Here is a 14,793-nt window from a genome sequence, read left to right on the forward strand (position 1 = left end):
GCATCTCTATTTTTACAGATATTTCCAGTTTTTCTGTTGAATTAAAAAGAAGAAGGAGGGGATCAAAGGAAACCTAACTCTAGGAAATGGTCTTAGGCCGTGGTGATACAGCAGGGGGAGACTCAAGGCTTTGGTCATGCTGGGTAGGGAACACTCACACTCCTGGCCCTGCAGACCAGCCATCGCCAGAGTACCTCCTGCTGGTCGCAGTGTCCTCACCACCATTGGCAGTGGACCCGACTGAGAAACCCTCAGCCTTTTCCTTTAGTTCCGTGACTTGTTAATCTGAATTCTCATTCTAGTAAGATTTACAAAGTAACACTTTCACTTAGAATAAAGTATTTAATCCTTTTCATGCCTTTATGTACAGGGTGAAGCTCATGTTTTTGTCTCCTCCTTACCTCAACAGTAAAATCAAAGATTAATTATTGGAAATTGATTAATTCAAAAATTTCTTAACTTAGGAACACACAAGCTACCAAAATTGGCTCTAGAAAAATTAGAAAATTTGAACAGACCTGTACAAAGTAAAGAGATGGAGTTAGTAATCAAACACTTTTCCAACAAAGGAAAACCCAGGACCAGGTGAATTCTACCAAACATTAAGATCAGAATTAACACCAATCCTTCTCAAACTTTTCCAAAACATAGAAGAGGAGGGAAGACTTTCTCACTCCTTTTATGAGGCCAATATTACCATACCAGAGCCATGGAAAGACATCACAAGAAGAGAGAAACTACAGGCCAGTATCCTTTATGAATATGGATGTTAAAAATCCTCAACAAAATATTGGGAACTGAATTCAGCAGCATATTAAAAGGATAATACACCAAGACCATAGTGGGATTATCTCAGGAATGCAAGGTTGGTTCAATATACAAAAAAATCACTCGTGTGACACACCGTTATTAATAGAATAATGGGAGAAAACCCACATGATCATCTGAGTAGATATAGGAAGAGCATTTGATGAAATCCAACACCTTTCATGATGAAAACATTCAACAGACTAGGAATAGAAAAGAACTTTCTCAACCTAGTAAAAGGAATCTATGAAAAATCCCCAGCTAACCTACTTGATGGTGAAGCTGAATCCTGTCACCCCAGGATCAGGAATGACACCTGCTCTCACCATTGCTGGGCAGCACGGTATTAGAGGTTCTAAGCAGGATAATCGAGCAAGAAAAGAAATTAAAGGCACCCATATTATAAAAGAAGTCAAACTACCCTTTCTCATAGTTGGCAGGACATTTTATATAAAAAACCACATAAACTATTCATTTTTAATGAGTTCAGCCAACTTGTAGGATGAAGATCAGTATACAGAGATTAGTTATATTTGTATTACAGTAGCAACGAGCAATCTGAAAAGGAAATTTAAAAAACAATCGTTTGTAATGGCATCAAAATGAACAAAGTAGGAATGAATGTAGTAAAGGTGTATAAAACATCAAAAAATACAAAACGTTGTTGAAGGAAATTAAAGAACACTGAGGTAAATGGAAAGACAGTCTTGTCTGTGGTTCGGAAGACTTCCTGATGTTAAGGGGGCAGCACTCCCCAGAGTGATTGATCCTACAGAGTCAGTGTTGTCTCTGGCAGAACCCAGCTGCCTGTTTTACAGAAATGGACAAGCTTAACCTAAAATTCATGTGGAAATGCAAGATACCCCAAATATCATGAAAAAGAACTACATGTTGGAGGGTTCACACTTTGCTCTTTCTGAACTTACTGGCAGAGCTGGTTATCAGGACTGGTGCTGTCCTAAGGATAGGCCTATAAACCAGTAGACTAGAATTGCCAGTTCAGAAAGAAACCCATTCATTAATGGCCAGGTGCTTTCCAACAAGGGTGCCAAGACCATTCATTTGGGAAAGAATAGTCTTTTTTTAAATGGTGCTGGGCCAACTAGATCTCCATATGCAAGAGAATGAATTTTTTTTTTTTATAAATTTTTTTTTTTTTTTTTAAGATTTTTTATTTATTTATTTATTTATTTGACAGAGAGAAATCACAAGTAGATGGAGAGGCAGGCAGAGAGAGAGAGAGAGGGAAACAGGCTCCCCGCTGAGCAGAGAGCCCGATGCGGGACTCGATCCCAGGACCCCGAGATCATGACCTGAGCCGAAGGCAGCGGCCCAACCCACTGAGCCACCCAGGCGCCCCATGAATTTTTTTTTTTTAATAGTGTGCAAGTGGGGTGAAGGAGGGGCGAGGGAGAGAGAAGGAGAATCTTAAATTAAAGGAGGCTCCATGCCCAGCGCAGAACCAGACACGGGCTCCATCTCACCACCCTGAGATCATGACCTGCTCATGCCGAGATCAAGAGTGGGAAGCCTAACCGGCTGAGGTTAACCCAGCTTAACCCAGATGCTGTGAGAATGAATTTTGACTCCTGTCCCACAGCATACAGTGTATGAACTCAGAGTGGGTTAGAGCACTGAATCTAAGCGTAAAATTATAAAGTTCAGAGCTATAAACCTGTCTGACCTCAGATGAGACAGCAGTTTCTCAGCATGACACCCAAGCACGAGTTACCAAAGGAAAAATAGATAAACTGGGCTTCATAAAAATTTAGAAACTTGTGCATGTCAAAGTACACCATCAAAAAAGGGAGAAGACAGCCCCCAGAATGGGAAAATAGACGCATAGTTCCTGAATAACCATGGTTTGACTTAGAATTTTCCAACTTCATGATGGTGGCAAAGCAGTACACATTGAGTAGAAGCTCTACTGCAGATTTCAAATCTGAATCTTTTCCCCAGCCGGTGGCAGGCAGCACGATCCTCTCTCGTGCTGTTGGGCAGTAGCGGCCACTGCTCCCGGTCAGCACCGCAGTCAAGAGGGCGCATCTGATAACACTGACAGCCATTCTGTCCTGGTTCCAGAGCAGTCACATGACTTACAAACAGGCTTTGCCGAACTGTAGGCTGATGTAAGCATTCAGAGCCTATCTGAGGTCTGCCAGGCCAAGCCAGTGTTCTGTAGGTTAAGTGTAATAAATTACATTTTCAGCTTAGGATGTTTTTAAACTCATGGTGGGTTTATTGGGATGTAACGCCATCCTAGGTCAAGGAAAATCTGTACTTGCAAATCATGCATTTGAATTATATAAAGAACTCACACAACTCAAAAAGTTAAATAGTCTACTTTTTTTAATGGGCAAAGGATTCGAATAGCATTTCTCAAAAGTAGGTTGTCAACAAATGGTCAACAAGTATGTGAAAAGATGTTCCACATCGTTTGTCATTAGGGAGATGCAGATCAAAAGCACAGTGAGATCCCTTTTCACCCGTCTGAACAACGAATAAAAAGCCAGCCAGTGAGGGACAGGTTGAGGCAAGGATGTTGAGAAATTGGAACCCTTTTGCATTGCTGGTGAGAAGTTAAAATGGTAGATCACGGTGGAAAACATTTTGGCAGTTCCTCAAAGAATAAAGCATAGGGGCACCTGGGTGGCTCTGTCAAGTGTCCTCTTGATTTCAGCTTGGGCTGGGCCTGGTCTCAGGGTTGTGGGATCAAGCCCCGTGTCAGGCTCTGTGCTGGGCGTGAAGCCTGTTTGGGATTCTTTTCTCTCCCTCTCCCACTCCCCTATCGTTCACATGCATGCTTTCTCCGTTTCTCAAAAAAAAAAAAAAAAAAAAAAAAGTGAAGCCTAGAATACCTGTATTTTTGAGGTATATCCCTGAAAAAACTGAAAAAACGTTTGCGCAGAAGCTCAGACGTGAGTGTTGCAGCAACGTTGTTCATAACGCTAACAAAGGGAAAACAGCCCAGATGTCCGTCTGCTGTAAGTGCGTAAATAAACCATGGGGCATCTGTGAGTCAAGTACGCAGCCCTGAGAGGAGTGCGGGGCCGTTCCACGCCACGGCAGGGAGGAGCCCTGAGCATGGTCTAAGTCAAAGAAGCCAAGCAGGAAAGGCCACATATGTACGGTTCCATTCATACGACATTTCCAGACACGAAGTCTGTCTGTCGTAGATGCCAGGCCTGGAGAGAGGGAAAAATCGAGACTAACTGCTAGTAGGTCCAGGCGGAAGAACTGCAAAAGTACCCGGGGGTGATGTTTGCATGGCCCAGCGGGTGTACGAGAAACCACCAAATGCTCCACTCAAGAGTGGTGACCTGTAGGTTACATGAATTACATTCTGCTAAAAGATCGAGTGAAAAAGCTGAAAAATGCCACTGTATAAATATGCATGTTTAGTAAGTATTCTAGCGGTTTCCAATAAGCATGTTTGTGTTCTATAAATAGGCCAGCAGAAGTAGATACCGTGGATGGGTTCCAGGGCCGGCAGAAGGATTGTGTCATTGTCACGTGTGTCCGAGCAAATACCGTGCAGGGCTCAATTGGGTGAGTGTCACCGGCTCTTCACTTGTCTGTGATCTCGAGTCCCATCTGTTTCCGATTGCTGCTGGGGAATACCACTCGTTGCAGTATTTTCCTTTGTTAGAAACTTGTGTCACATCATGAAACGTTCTTGTTTCACTTGTAGAGTTGATCCGCTGTCACGTCTGCTTCTCTTGGACCTTGTCTGTCACCTGCCTCCAAGGGCAGTCTGTTCCTTCACTTCCTAAGAGTGACCATCTCTTGGCTCGGGGTAGTCGGCCTGTCCTCTCCACGATCTGTCACGGAGGGGCTTTTCATCTTCCCTGTGTTTTTGTGCTTTGCTAAGTTTGTAAACCTTAGCTCCTGTCCGTTTACTCACTGAAGATGTCAAGGACACTGTAGCAAGTGACAGACAGGAGACTCCAAGTTCCAGAGCCCGGACACTCGTGTGGCTGCTTTTTCCTGCTCTCGAGGAATGGGTGAAATTCGCAGTTTAGAAATGTGTTTCCCTGCTCTTAAAGGAAATAGTGACGTGAGTTCCCTCCGCCCGTTCGGAGAGTCTGCATGGACAGGTGGGGCCCTGGCATCTCTGGGGCGTCCCGTGGAGCAGAACAGTCGCCTTCTTGACACAGCAGTTCTGTTGTCTCCGAGCCCTCCTCAGATCTGGTGGTACCTTTTCCTGATATGTGCGTGCTTCTGCTCTGCCTCCACAGCACTTTACTGATCCTCACACAGATTTCGAATAACTGACTAGTAGCGTATTTTTAGGACATCTCTAGAGCTTAAGAACGCCACCTTTAAACTTCCCAGTATCTCCTCCAAGGCAGAACACAAGATTGGCAGACGGATGCATCACTTGGAAGGAAAGCTCCAGGCTTTTCGTTTCCAGGTTTTAACGGGAATGGCTGCTTTGCCAGGGACCCTGTGTTGGGAAGAGGGAGAAAGTGATGCACTGTTAAAGGAGGAGAAGGAGCCCCAGGACAGTCGTCTGAAGCAGCGTCTGTGTCCCCGCACTCATGCTAAGTCACTCTGCGGCAGGAAGTAACTTTGCTTTTGTCACTTAGGTTTCTGGCAAGTTTGCAGAGACTGAACGTCACCATCACACGAGCCAAGTACAGCCTCTTCATCCTTGGACACTTAAGGACCCTCATGGTAGGTGCATTCTGGGAGCAGAGTGCTCTGGAGCTCGCCCAGCGTGACTGATACTGGGTTGAGCTTTTGTCTCTATTTTCCATGAGTGCGGAATTGATGCGGGTTACAGAACAGTGAGCTGCTTCCCCTGGCTGCCCTGTCCTTCAGCAGCTTCTGCCTGGAGCTTTCGCAGATGTAAACCACTCACCCTGTCCCAGTCCGAGGCCCACACTCTCCACAATTTAAAAAAAAAATACGTCTCTGTCCTAGGACTGTTGAGCTCTGTAAAGCCACCCACATGTGGAAAGTGCTAGCACAGTTGCTGGCACTCAGCGGACAGTCAGCTGCTGTGGCTGTTACTGGCCCAGCTTAACGCCAGCTCGAGGGAGCTTGGATCTTTTCTGTCTTGGCACTGGGAGCTTGCTGCGTGCTCTGTGTCGCTTGGGTGGGGGGAGGCGGGGTGGGTTCGCATCCGACCAAGAGTGCGGCCTCCGTTGGTGATAGCACAGCTCACCGGCGCGGGTGTTTGCTGCTTCCCTCGCTAGCGATCGTTAGCTTTGAATTCTTCCCATTTTTGTGTCTCACAAAGTCAGTGGTTATGATAGTAGAGGAGCGGAGCTAATGCATTGGATTTTTTCAGCTAGTTTTCCCCGTGTTTTCTGGTATGTACCACCAGAGGGAGTTCAAACACAGTCTTTCTCATTCCGTTTTTCCCTACATCTGTGGTCTTCAATTTCTGTAGTTTGTGTGCCCCCTTGAAGGACTCTTTAAAAGCTGCATACCACCTATTTTTAAGTTGATATCAAAAATTTGTTATGGTAAGTTTAAGTATTGTTTAAGATTTTGAGTATATTACAAATACTGATATTGTAAAAAATGAATCCATTGGAAACAATTGGACTCCTGGTCCGACTTTTTATAGAATTGTTTTCCCTTGTACCATGAGGATCTAAGTGTTAAAAAGTGGTTTCTCATCAGTTGATGAACCCGTTCGAATTATTTTTTTACACAGTTGAATTTTGGTAATGTTTTATCCTGAAAGTTAAAAGATAGAGCTGTGTGTCTCCTAGCGACACCCTGATTGAAGGAGACTTCCTGGGCACCCCTGTTTTCACTGCCCCCTCGGGCACCCAGGAGTCTGCTTGTGCCCTGGCAGCCGCATCGTGCCCCGTGGAGAGACTGGGGATGGGCAGGTCGTGACTGTGCAGGACGGAGTCGGGGCGGGGTAGCCCCCAGGAGCAGGCAGGGAGCTGGGGCGTCTGCACCCTGAACAATAGGAAAACTCCCAGTGTATCCCTTGGGCTGGTTTGTTTTGTTTTTTCAAATTCTTACCCCAGTTTCCCTTATAGAAATGGAGTCAGTGGTGAAGACACTTGATTTCCTCTGAGAAACCAAGAGTAACAGCCCATTCCCAAAACTGTTTTTATGATCCTCGGCTCGGATTAAACACCAGGTTGAGGTGCTGTAGATTTGGCAAAAATAGCAGCGAGGCCATCTGCTTCACGGCACAGCCACGCTTCAGCCTGGGGGGGGGGGGGGGAGATGCTCTGCTGCGCTCCAGAGTGAGGAAGAGGCCCGAGCCCCAGGCCCGGGAGTGCTCCCGTGGACTCTCTGGTGCTTCCCGGGCCTCTGCGTGTGCATTGTATGCAAACCTTTTGCCCTCACAGAATCCCAGTCCATCCGATCCAAGAAGCCATTATGAGAGGAATCATTATTTTATGTACTACTATTAAACTGTGATACTTAACTTTCACGTAGAATTTTTATATTTATTTAAAGAACTTTTCTAGGCTTGTTTTGACAAGACAGACTTTTATCCTGTCGCCCTTGTTCATATGTAAAAGAGAAAGTACAAACAGGAGGAGTAGGCCGCAGAACTCCTGAAAGGACTTCACTTTCGGAGTCTAGTGCTCCAGAATCGTTCCCCAGGTCACAGTCACACGTGTCCTTGTTCCCGCCACAGGCTGTTCCCTGCGCCGGCAGAAGCCTTGGAAACTCCGTATTTCCTAAGGGTGCCTCCCCATGGTCTCTGGGCTTCTCTTCCAACTCCTGGTCTCCGTTCTCCCCGGTAGTAGTGCTGCTACTTTCGTGTCTCATCAGAAGGTGCTGTGGGTGGGTTTTTAGGCGTGCTGGGACTCGTTCTTTAAGTGGTTTATTGGCTGAAAGTCAAGGAGTTGCTGTTGCCGAGCCATGAGTTCCTCCAGGATTAGCTACTTAGAAAGTGCTGCCTGGCCAGGGGGTGCCCCAAATCAAGAAATGGTAAAATGTGAAAACAATGTGCATTTTAGAGTTAGCTAAAACGTTATGCCCATTTTACAGATGAGGAAACAGGCTCAGAGAGGTTAACTTGACCAAGGTCATGCCACAAGTAAGGACTGCTACCCTCACCTAGTTTTTTGACTAGGGCAGGAGGCTCCACGAGGGCCGCTGTTGTCTTCCTTCTAAAGAGGCGCACGTTCTGATGGTTGTGAAGCGGGTTATTGCTGAGGAGAGTCCGGCGGGAGGAGAGGAGCGATCAGTGCAGTCGGGCTTCCTTCTCCTCCGGCTTGCTTTCACGACTTAAGTTCCTCCGGAAAAGAGACCAGACCGTGGGAAAGTTCTGTGGAATGGTTGTCTCCATGGATGAAGACGGTTTAGCCCTTTGGAGTCTGGGAGGCCTTTGGGAATTGAGTGAAGGCTGTGGGACTCTTTCTAGAATAGTCACACTCACACCCCACAAAAGTTAGGGCTCTCTGAAACCAAGCCTTCCTGCTCCACAGTGTTAGCCTTTTGAGAGAGAGGCAGGACTCTAGGTCAAGTGTCCGGGGGAACTTCCTGGGGTGACAGAGCTGTCCTGTGTCTGCTCCATCCAGCACACGAACTGAGAGCCACGTGGTGAAATGGCGGACATTCTTTGTCCCAGGCCGTGACCGGTGCTCTTTTCTGATAACATGGCTTCGTGATTCTGTATTTGAACTTACTTTTTCTTTAATGGATTCTTGAGAATCTGTTCGCGAAGTATATTTGTTGCTACTCAGAAATGAGAGCAGAAACTCACACTTCCCAAGCCTCTGAGTATTCTGGGCGTGTGATTGTTTCTCCCTCCTCTGTTTCCAGGAGAACCAGCACTGGAACCACCTGATCCAGGATGCCCAGAAGCGGGGCGCCATCATCAAGACGTGTGACAGGAACTACAGGCACGACGCGGCCAAGATCCTGAAGCTGAAGCCAGTGCTGCAGAGAAGCGCGACACACCCCCCCGCCGTCGCCCCGGAGGCGTCCAGACCCCTGGGCGGCTTGCCCAGCAGCAGGCTGGACAGCGAGCTTGCCAAGACGTCCATCACGTCTCTCTACCACACGCCCTCAGATTCCAGGGAGTCTGCTGGTCCCGTCACGGCAAAGGACCCTGAAAGGCCCCTTATCCAGGACCGGCTTCGGGACCCAAGACTGCTTAGGAGGCTGGGCCTGGACCCTGAAACCAGAGGGCCGTGCCTCAGGGATCCGCAGCCTTCAAGCCCCCAGCATCCCGGGGCGACACCGCCCTCGGGGGAGCCAGGCTTCCCCGGGAGTCCCCAGGATGTGGGAGGCGCTCAGCAGTCCACTGCCAGGGGGGCCGCTCTGAACAACCACAAACCTCAGGCACACTGTGACCCTGCAGCTGCTGGGACCGAGGTCTCCGCGAGTAAAAGAAGATGTGACTGGGAAGAAGGGCTCGGCTCCAGGAGAGAGACGCGAGCTTTCAGTGAGGGGGACCAAGAGACGTGGAGCCCGGAGAGCTACCGCTCGAAGAGGAACCCGGGCTGGGACAGGAGGGGCCTGGAGAGGGAGGACGGCAGCTCCAAGAGAAGGAGACTTTCCTAGGAAGGCCACGTGGCTCAGACTGGCCGCCGCCGCGCCATGGCAGGCTTAAGATGACCAGCTCACGGGATGTCCAGATGAGATGTTGTTTGTTTGTTTTTTTTTTCCTTAAAGGAGTTTGCGTGCCATTGGGAAGCACGGAAAGTGCACCCTGACCTCCGGGCCTCGCGGTCATCTGCCGTAGCTCAGTTGCAGACGCTTTCGAGGGCCTTTGTGTGTCTGCAGTATTGTCCTTGAAGTCGGAGACTTCGAATGTTGATCCCTTGTTCTAAGATAAGGGGTCAGACGGGGTGGGTGTTGTAGAAGTTGAAATGTCTATTTGTATAGCAAATAACAAATCGTTTTAAAATTTAATCTAGTAGACCGCTTTTCTTTCTCCTGCTTAAAATGTTGTTCACTTTCAAGAGAACAAACTTTATATTCACCAAAAAAAAAAAAAAAAACGCAGGAGGAGGAGGCCAGGCCCTTTTCAGACGTGTGCACAGCGCAGGCTCTGGAGGAGGCCGGGTTCAAGCGGTGGGCCAGAGGGCTCCGGTTCTCGTTCAGAAAACCAGTGTCCTCTCCTGGGGGAGCCTGTGGGCAGCTAAGTCGTGTTAGGTGCAGATCTGCGGACGCTGGATGTTTTCTGATTAGGCTCCTTGGCCCAGGGTAGTACCCCGCCCTGCCGAGGCCAGCCTGCTCCAGGCAGCACGTGGTTTTCGAGCTGAAATTCGAGTTCCCCTTGAAATAGACGAAGGCGAACCGAAAGAATAATTCTTGACCCACCATTCAGATGCGTCCAGCGTAGTGTGGGTGTCCCATAGCTGGTGGGTGACAGGTCCCGTGGTTGCTGGGTCGGGAGCCCCGCGGGGGACCCTGGGGAGCTGCATGTTAGACGTCTGCCCAGGGGACCTGGTCATTGACCCGGCAGCCTAGGACCCAGGAGGGCCGGCCAGATAGAATACTGTAGGTGGGAAAGAAACTGCCCTTCCAGGGAGAAGGCTGAAGGGAAGTGCAGACAGGGGAAGTTGGGACCAGGGAGAGAGTTGACAGGTTTCCTGTGATCTTTGGAGACTGTGCTGCTTGATGAAAAGACACCACTGTTGCAGGGTCATCTGTTAGAGGGGCTTGTGCCGTGGAACGTGGTGCCCTGGGGAAGGGGACGTTTGAGTGTGTGCACAGGGTCGGGGGTGAGGGGTCTGTCGTGGCGAAGTCCAGCTTTCCAAACACACACAGACACGAGAGTAGGTTGTAGCCACAGATGGCGCTTGTCGGAAGTAGTGGTTTGTGGGGAAGGCTGTGCCGCCCATCAGTGGATCTGGGGAGGGCAGCATCGCGAAGATGGGTGGGCACCGTTCGAAATTTTCCCAGCTGCTTTTAGGCAGAGGGCTTTGTGTCAAATTCTACTGAAGCTTGTTATTAAAAGCTTTAAATGTTTGTCAAAAGTGTACACATTCTGCTTCTTCATTACCCACATCGCCCCGACGGGGGTCCGGACACCTGGTGACGTCGAGTGGGCACCCCCGGCCCTCAGGGAGCACACGCTCCGGCCCCACGGTCACCCTGTCCCTGTGTGCCCGCAGAGGGCGGGTCCCCGGCCAGCGTGAGTGCAGGGCGAGCCGCACCCTGGCCAGAGGAGGCCTCTGTGAGCTTCCTGCTTGTGCCTTTGGCCAGAAACGTCTTTGTTACTTTGATGGACTTTTCCTATTACTCCACTTGAGCAAATTCTTGGTGTTAGCAGTTCAAAGGGTCTAAACTCCATTTAGAGAGTTCCATCCCCAGGCTGTGGACTTCGCTGCCAGGCTCGGACCAAGGTCCTCGCTGAGCCTGTCCTCACACACCGTGTCCCATCTGCTGGTTCCCCGCGCTCCCCCGTAGGAGCCTGTGTCCTGCTGGCCTTGCCCCACGAGCACAGCCTGCCGGACGCTGCACTTGACACTGTTTGTTTATCCAGTTGGTAAGAAAATGTTGGCACAAAGTGTCTCACACGCGGCTGTCCCCGCGCGAGTGGGGGTCGTCGTCCTTGCAGAGGGAGGAACAGGCTCTGCTCCGTCCTCCGCCGCGGCGCCGCAGCACATGGCCTGTCTCCGTAGTCCTTCTCCCGCCAGGAGGATGTTCCGCTTAAAAGCTTGTTTTGCTGCTCTGTGTATACTTTTCCTTGAATTTATGTGCTGGTTTATTTGGTTCTATGTTTTCATGTATCACCAGGAGCAAATGTGATAAGTACATATGAGTAACTCCTGTAAATGGATTTTATAACAAAACTGTACTAAACTATTTTCTAAAATTAGTTGCGCAGATGATAATTTTTTGCTGCTGCTTTGACTCTTTCCGTGCTCTGAGTTCACAGCTGGGAGGTAGGAAACAGTAGCCCTCTTTGTGAAAAGGTCCATTTTAAGAGAAACTGGTGAAATCGACACCAGAAAACCGGCCTCAATGAGGTGGGATTCAGGGTCCGTGCGCTCAGCAGCAGGCTCCGCCGCCACGTGGTCTGTCCGGAGGAAGCACGTGGCCGGGATTTGCTTTATTCAGGTCTGTTCTCCAGCCCCCCTGCTGCCCCTTCCAAGCTCTTGGGGTGATGGAGTGTCATCTCTGAGGCCACAAGGTGTCTCACCACCAGCCCTGGTGGCCAGTCCTTTTTGGGAGCTTGGCCCGATAGAAAAAGACGCTCCTCCTCTAGGCGGAGGCTGGGGAGGGTCGGGGAGGCCGGGCGGGCGCAAGTGGAGCTTCCAGAGGCAAGACGGGTGCAGACGTCCAAGTTGGGGTGACTGCCGGCGCCCACAGAGGTGGGGCGCGCGTCCTACGAGCCATGGCTGCAGGTGCGATGTGGGACTCGGCCAGGCTCCTGGCGGAGGGCCGCTTGCTCGTTCCAGATGCCGAGCAAGTCCCTGGGAGGGTGAAGTGATGGGGGCAGGAGTGAGACCAGGGATCCGATGGCCATTTCGTCCATGGAGTTCATTACCGTCGCCATCTGTGGCAGGGATTTTTAAAGGTCCTCCTGCTCGACACCCACGCAGTCCCCGCCACCTCCCTGGGGTCGCCATTCATTGTTTGAGGAATAAATAATTCAGGGAGGAAGCTGAAACTGAACTTCGGCTTACGCAGAATTTACGCGTTGTGCCACGCACGGCAGCACTTTGTGTTCTCAGGGGACCCGTCTGTCATCCACCCTGGCCTGTACGGAGGCATCTGCCATGTCAAGGGGCATAAATGGTATCTGTAGACAGATGGGGTGCTGGAGGCCCGCCGGGCGGTCCGCGGGGGCCCTGCTCCCGGGCGCTCAAGCTGGGCTGTGCGGGCGGACGGGGCCACCTTTGTGCTGCAGCCGCGTCCCCGCAAAGAGAGGTGTTAGCGTGTCATTTTCTTAGATTTGTGTTTATTTTTTTAATTTCAGTGTTCCATCGTGTCATTTTCAACCTGGGGACCCGCTTCAGAGTCACCCGGGGAGCTCTGGAAGAGTTCCACTCCTGGGCTCTGCCCGGGGGTTTCTGACATAAGGGGTCCAGGGCCCAGCACTCGCTGCCTGTTCTGTTCCTTTCTCTTTTTTTTTGAAACTCTTAAACTCCCTCGCAGGGGATTCTGCGGAGCAGCCTGGCTTCGCGGGGTCAGGAGTGAGGAGCAGCCCTCGGGCCCGTGGGGGTCACGTCTGCCTCCCTCAACGCATTGTCTCTCCCAGGAGCCCCAGATAGGGCCAAGCCCACCACGAAAGGCCATCAGGGGGCCTTTGCTTTCGCTCAGATGACAGTCCCCAAGGACAGCGGAGGGGGTGGGGTGGGGCGGGGAGAACGGAAAACCGCTCGGGGGACTCCGGGCTGTTAGAAGGGAGGACATCCGGAGGGAGTCCTCGTGGCCCACGAGGGCTCGAGAAGGCAGCCAGTCTGGTACTGGTCCGGCCAGGAAGGCCATGTGGCTGTTGTTTAGGCGAGGGGACCCCGGCGCCGGGGCTGCATGTGGGGTCGAAGTCACTCATGGCCAAGTCCACTGGGCAAGTGCACTCCCCTTTGTGATAACCGGAGCTTTCCCACCAAGCGCTGACACCAGAGCCGCCGTTGTCCCTGTGGGGACGTGCCCAGGGTGCTGCAGCTGAGAACTAGCGGAGCTACGGTCCGGTGACCGGAAAGCCCTTGCTCCTGACCCCTACGGTAGGTGCCAGCAGGACAAAGGGCCAGGCTGGCCCCACGCACACAGACCTGAGAAGGACTCGGTGTTGACCGGACGGGGGCAGCTCGGCCTAGCTCCGCCCTGGCCACCGGCAGCCTCCAGGGCCGTCACTAGACCTGAACGTGGAAATTGGGGTTTGAGTTCTTTTTCTGATTCTTTTCACCAGTAGGTTCCAAAATCAGGCCCCCAGCCCCGGGGTTCTGGGGAGGAAGAGGCTAAGCGCGCGGTAGGTTTCTGTCCCCGCGCATTCGGGCTGCTGCAACGAAATCCCAGGGACCGGGCGCCTTCCGAACGTCCTCGGCCCGCTCCGGAGGCCGGGAGTCCCAGGTGGCGGCACCAGCGGACGCCGTGTCTGGTGACGGCCTTGTCCCGCCGTGTCCTCACATGGTGGAAGGTGCGAGGGAGCTCTCTGGGGCCTCTCTTCATGAGGACACAGACGCCACTCGTGAGGTTCTATCCGCATGACCTAATCACCTGCCACAGGCGTCACCTCCTGTCACCATCGCTTGGGGGGCAGAATGTCGACGTGGGAACGGGCAGAGGGGGACACAAACATCGTTCCACGGCAGTCCGCGCGTTGTTGGCTTGGGTGGGCAGAACTCGCTGCAGGTTTGCTTTCGGACGGGGACGGGAGACCCCGCGTGACACCGGAGGCGAGAAAAGCCACAGCCTCTGGTCGGCTTCTCCAGCGCCTGGGCCGGGAGACTGTCCGGCTCTAGGACAGAGGGACCCAGCTTCTCCTGGGGGACAACCCTCGTCTCCAGCCACGCGGGCAGGCGGACGGGCTCCAGTCCAGCTCACGGCTTCCAGCGTGCCCTCGCTCTCCCCTCCCCCTCCCCCCTCCTCCCCTAACCGCCGCCGGTGGACTCCGAGCTCCAGCCCGAGGCTTGAACACGACCGCCTCAGCCATGGAAGGCCAAGTCCAGGAGATAATACCTGATGTTGATTTTTTAAAAAGATTATTTATTTAGTTATTTGACAGACAGAGATCACAAGTAGGCAGAGGGGCAGGCAGAGAGAGAGGAGCAAGCAGGCTCCCCGCTGAGCAGGGAGCCCAATGTGGGGCTCAATCCCAGGACCCTGAGATCATGACCCGAGCTGAAGGCAGAGGCTGCAGAGGCTTTAACCCACTGAGCCACCCAGGTGCCCCCGGTGTTGATTTCTGACAGGAATTCTGCTTAACCGAACTCCCAGACACGGAGAGCTCTGGTCCCTCCCAGTAGCAGAGTGGCTCGTCCCTCCTGCGCTGAGGAGGGCTGACTGTGGGAGCAGCTGGGTATGGGGGGAACACGGGCCTGCAGGGGTGCGTGCTCTCTCTTGGATCTCCTGCTCGGGGGAGGCCAGCTCCTTGCT

General features: G+C 51.6%; 1 protein-coding gene across 5 annotated transcripts in view; it reads left to right on the forward strand.

The window, feature by feature from the left end:
- SETX (senataxin) overlaps positions 1–11,569 on the forward strand; it is an 86,132-nt gene extending 74,563 nt beyond the window's left edge. For 3 of the 5 annotated variants that reach the window (XM_059143281.1, XM_059143279.1, XM_059143280.1), the window contains 3 exons: positions 4,258–4,356; positions 5,397–5,484; positions 8,560–11,569. In XM_059143281.1, coding sequence (XP_058999264.1) covers positions 4,258–4,356; positions 5,397–5,484; positions 8,560–9,303 — 931 coding nt within the window. In that variant the 3' untranslated portion in view covers positions 9,304–11,569. Of the gene's footprint in view, positions 1–651; positions 866–4,257; positions 4,357–5,396; positions 5,485–8,559 lie in introns of those variants that run through there. The other 2 variants (XR_009346606.1, XR_009346607.1) reach the window with 2 other exon arrangements.
- Positions 11,570–14,793: the final 3,224 nt, after the last annotated feature.

The sequence above is a fragment of the Mustela lutreola genome, chromosome 12 (assembly GCF_030435805.1).
Source record: "Mustela lutreola isolate mMusLut2 chromosome 12, mMusLut2.pri, whole genome shotgun sequence".
Lineage (NCBI taxonomy): Eukaryota > Metazoa > Chordata > Mammalia > Carnivora > Mustelidae > Mustela > Mustela lutreola.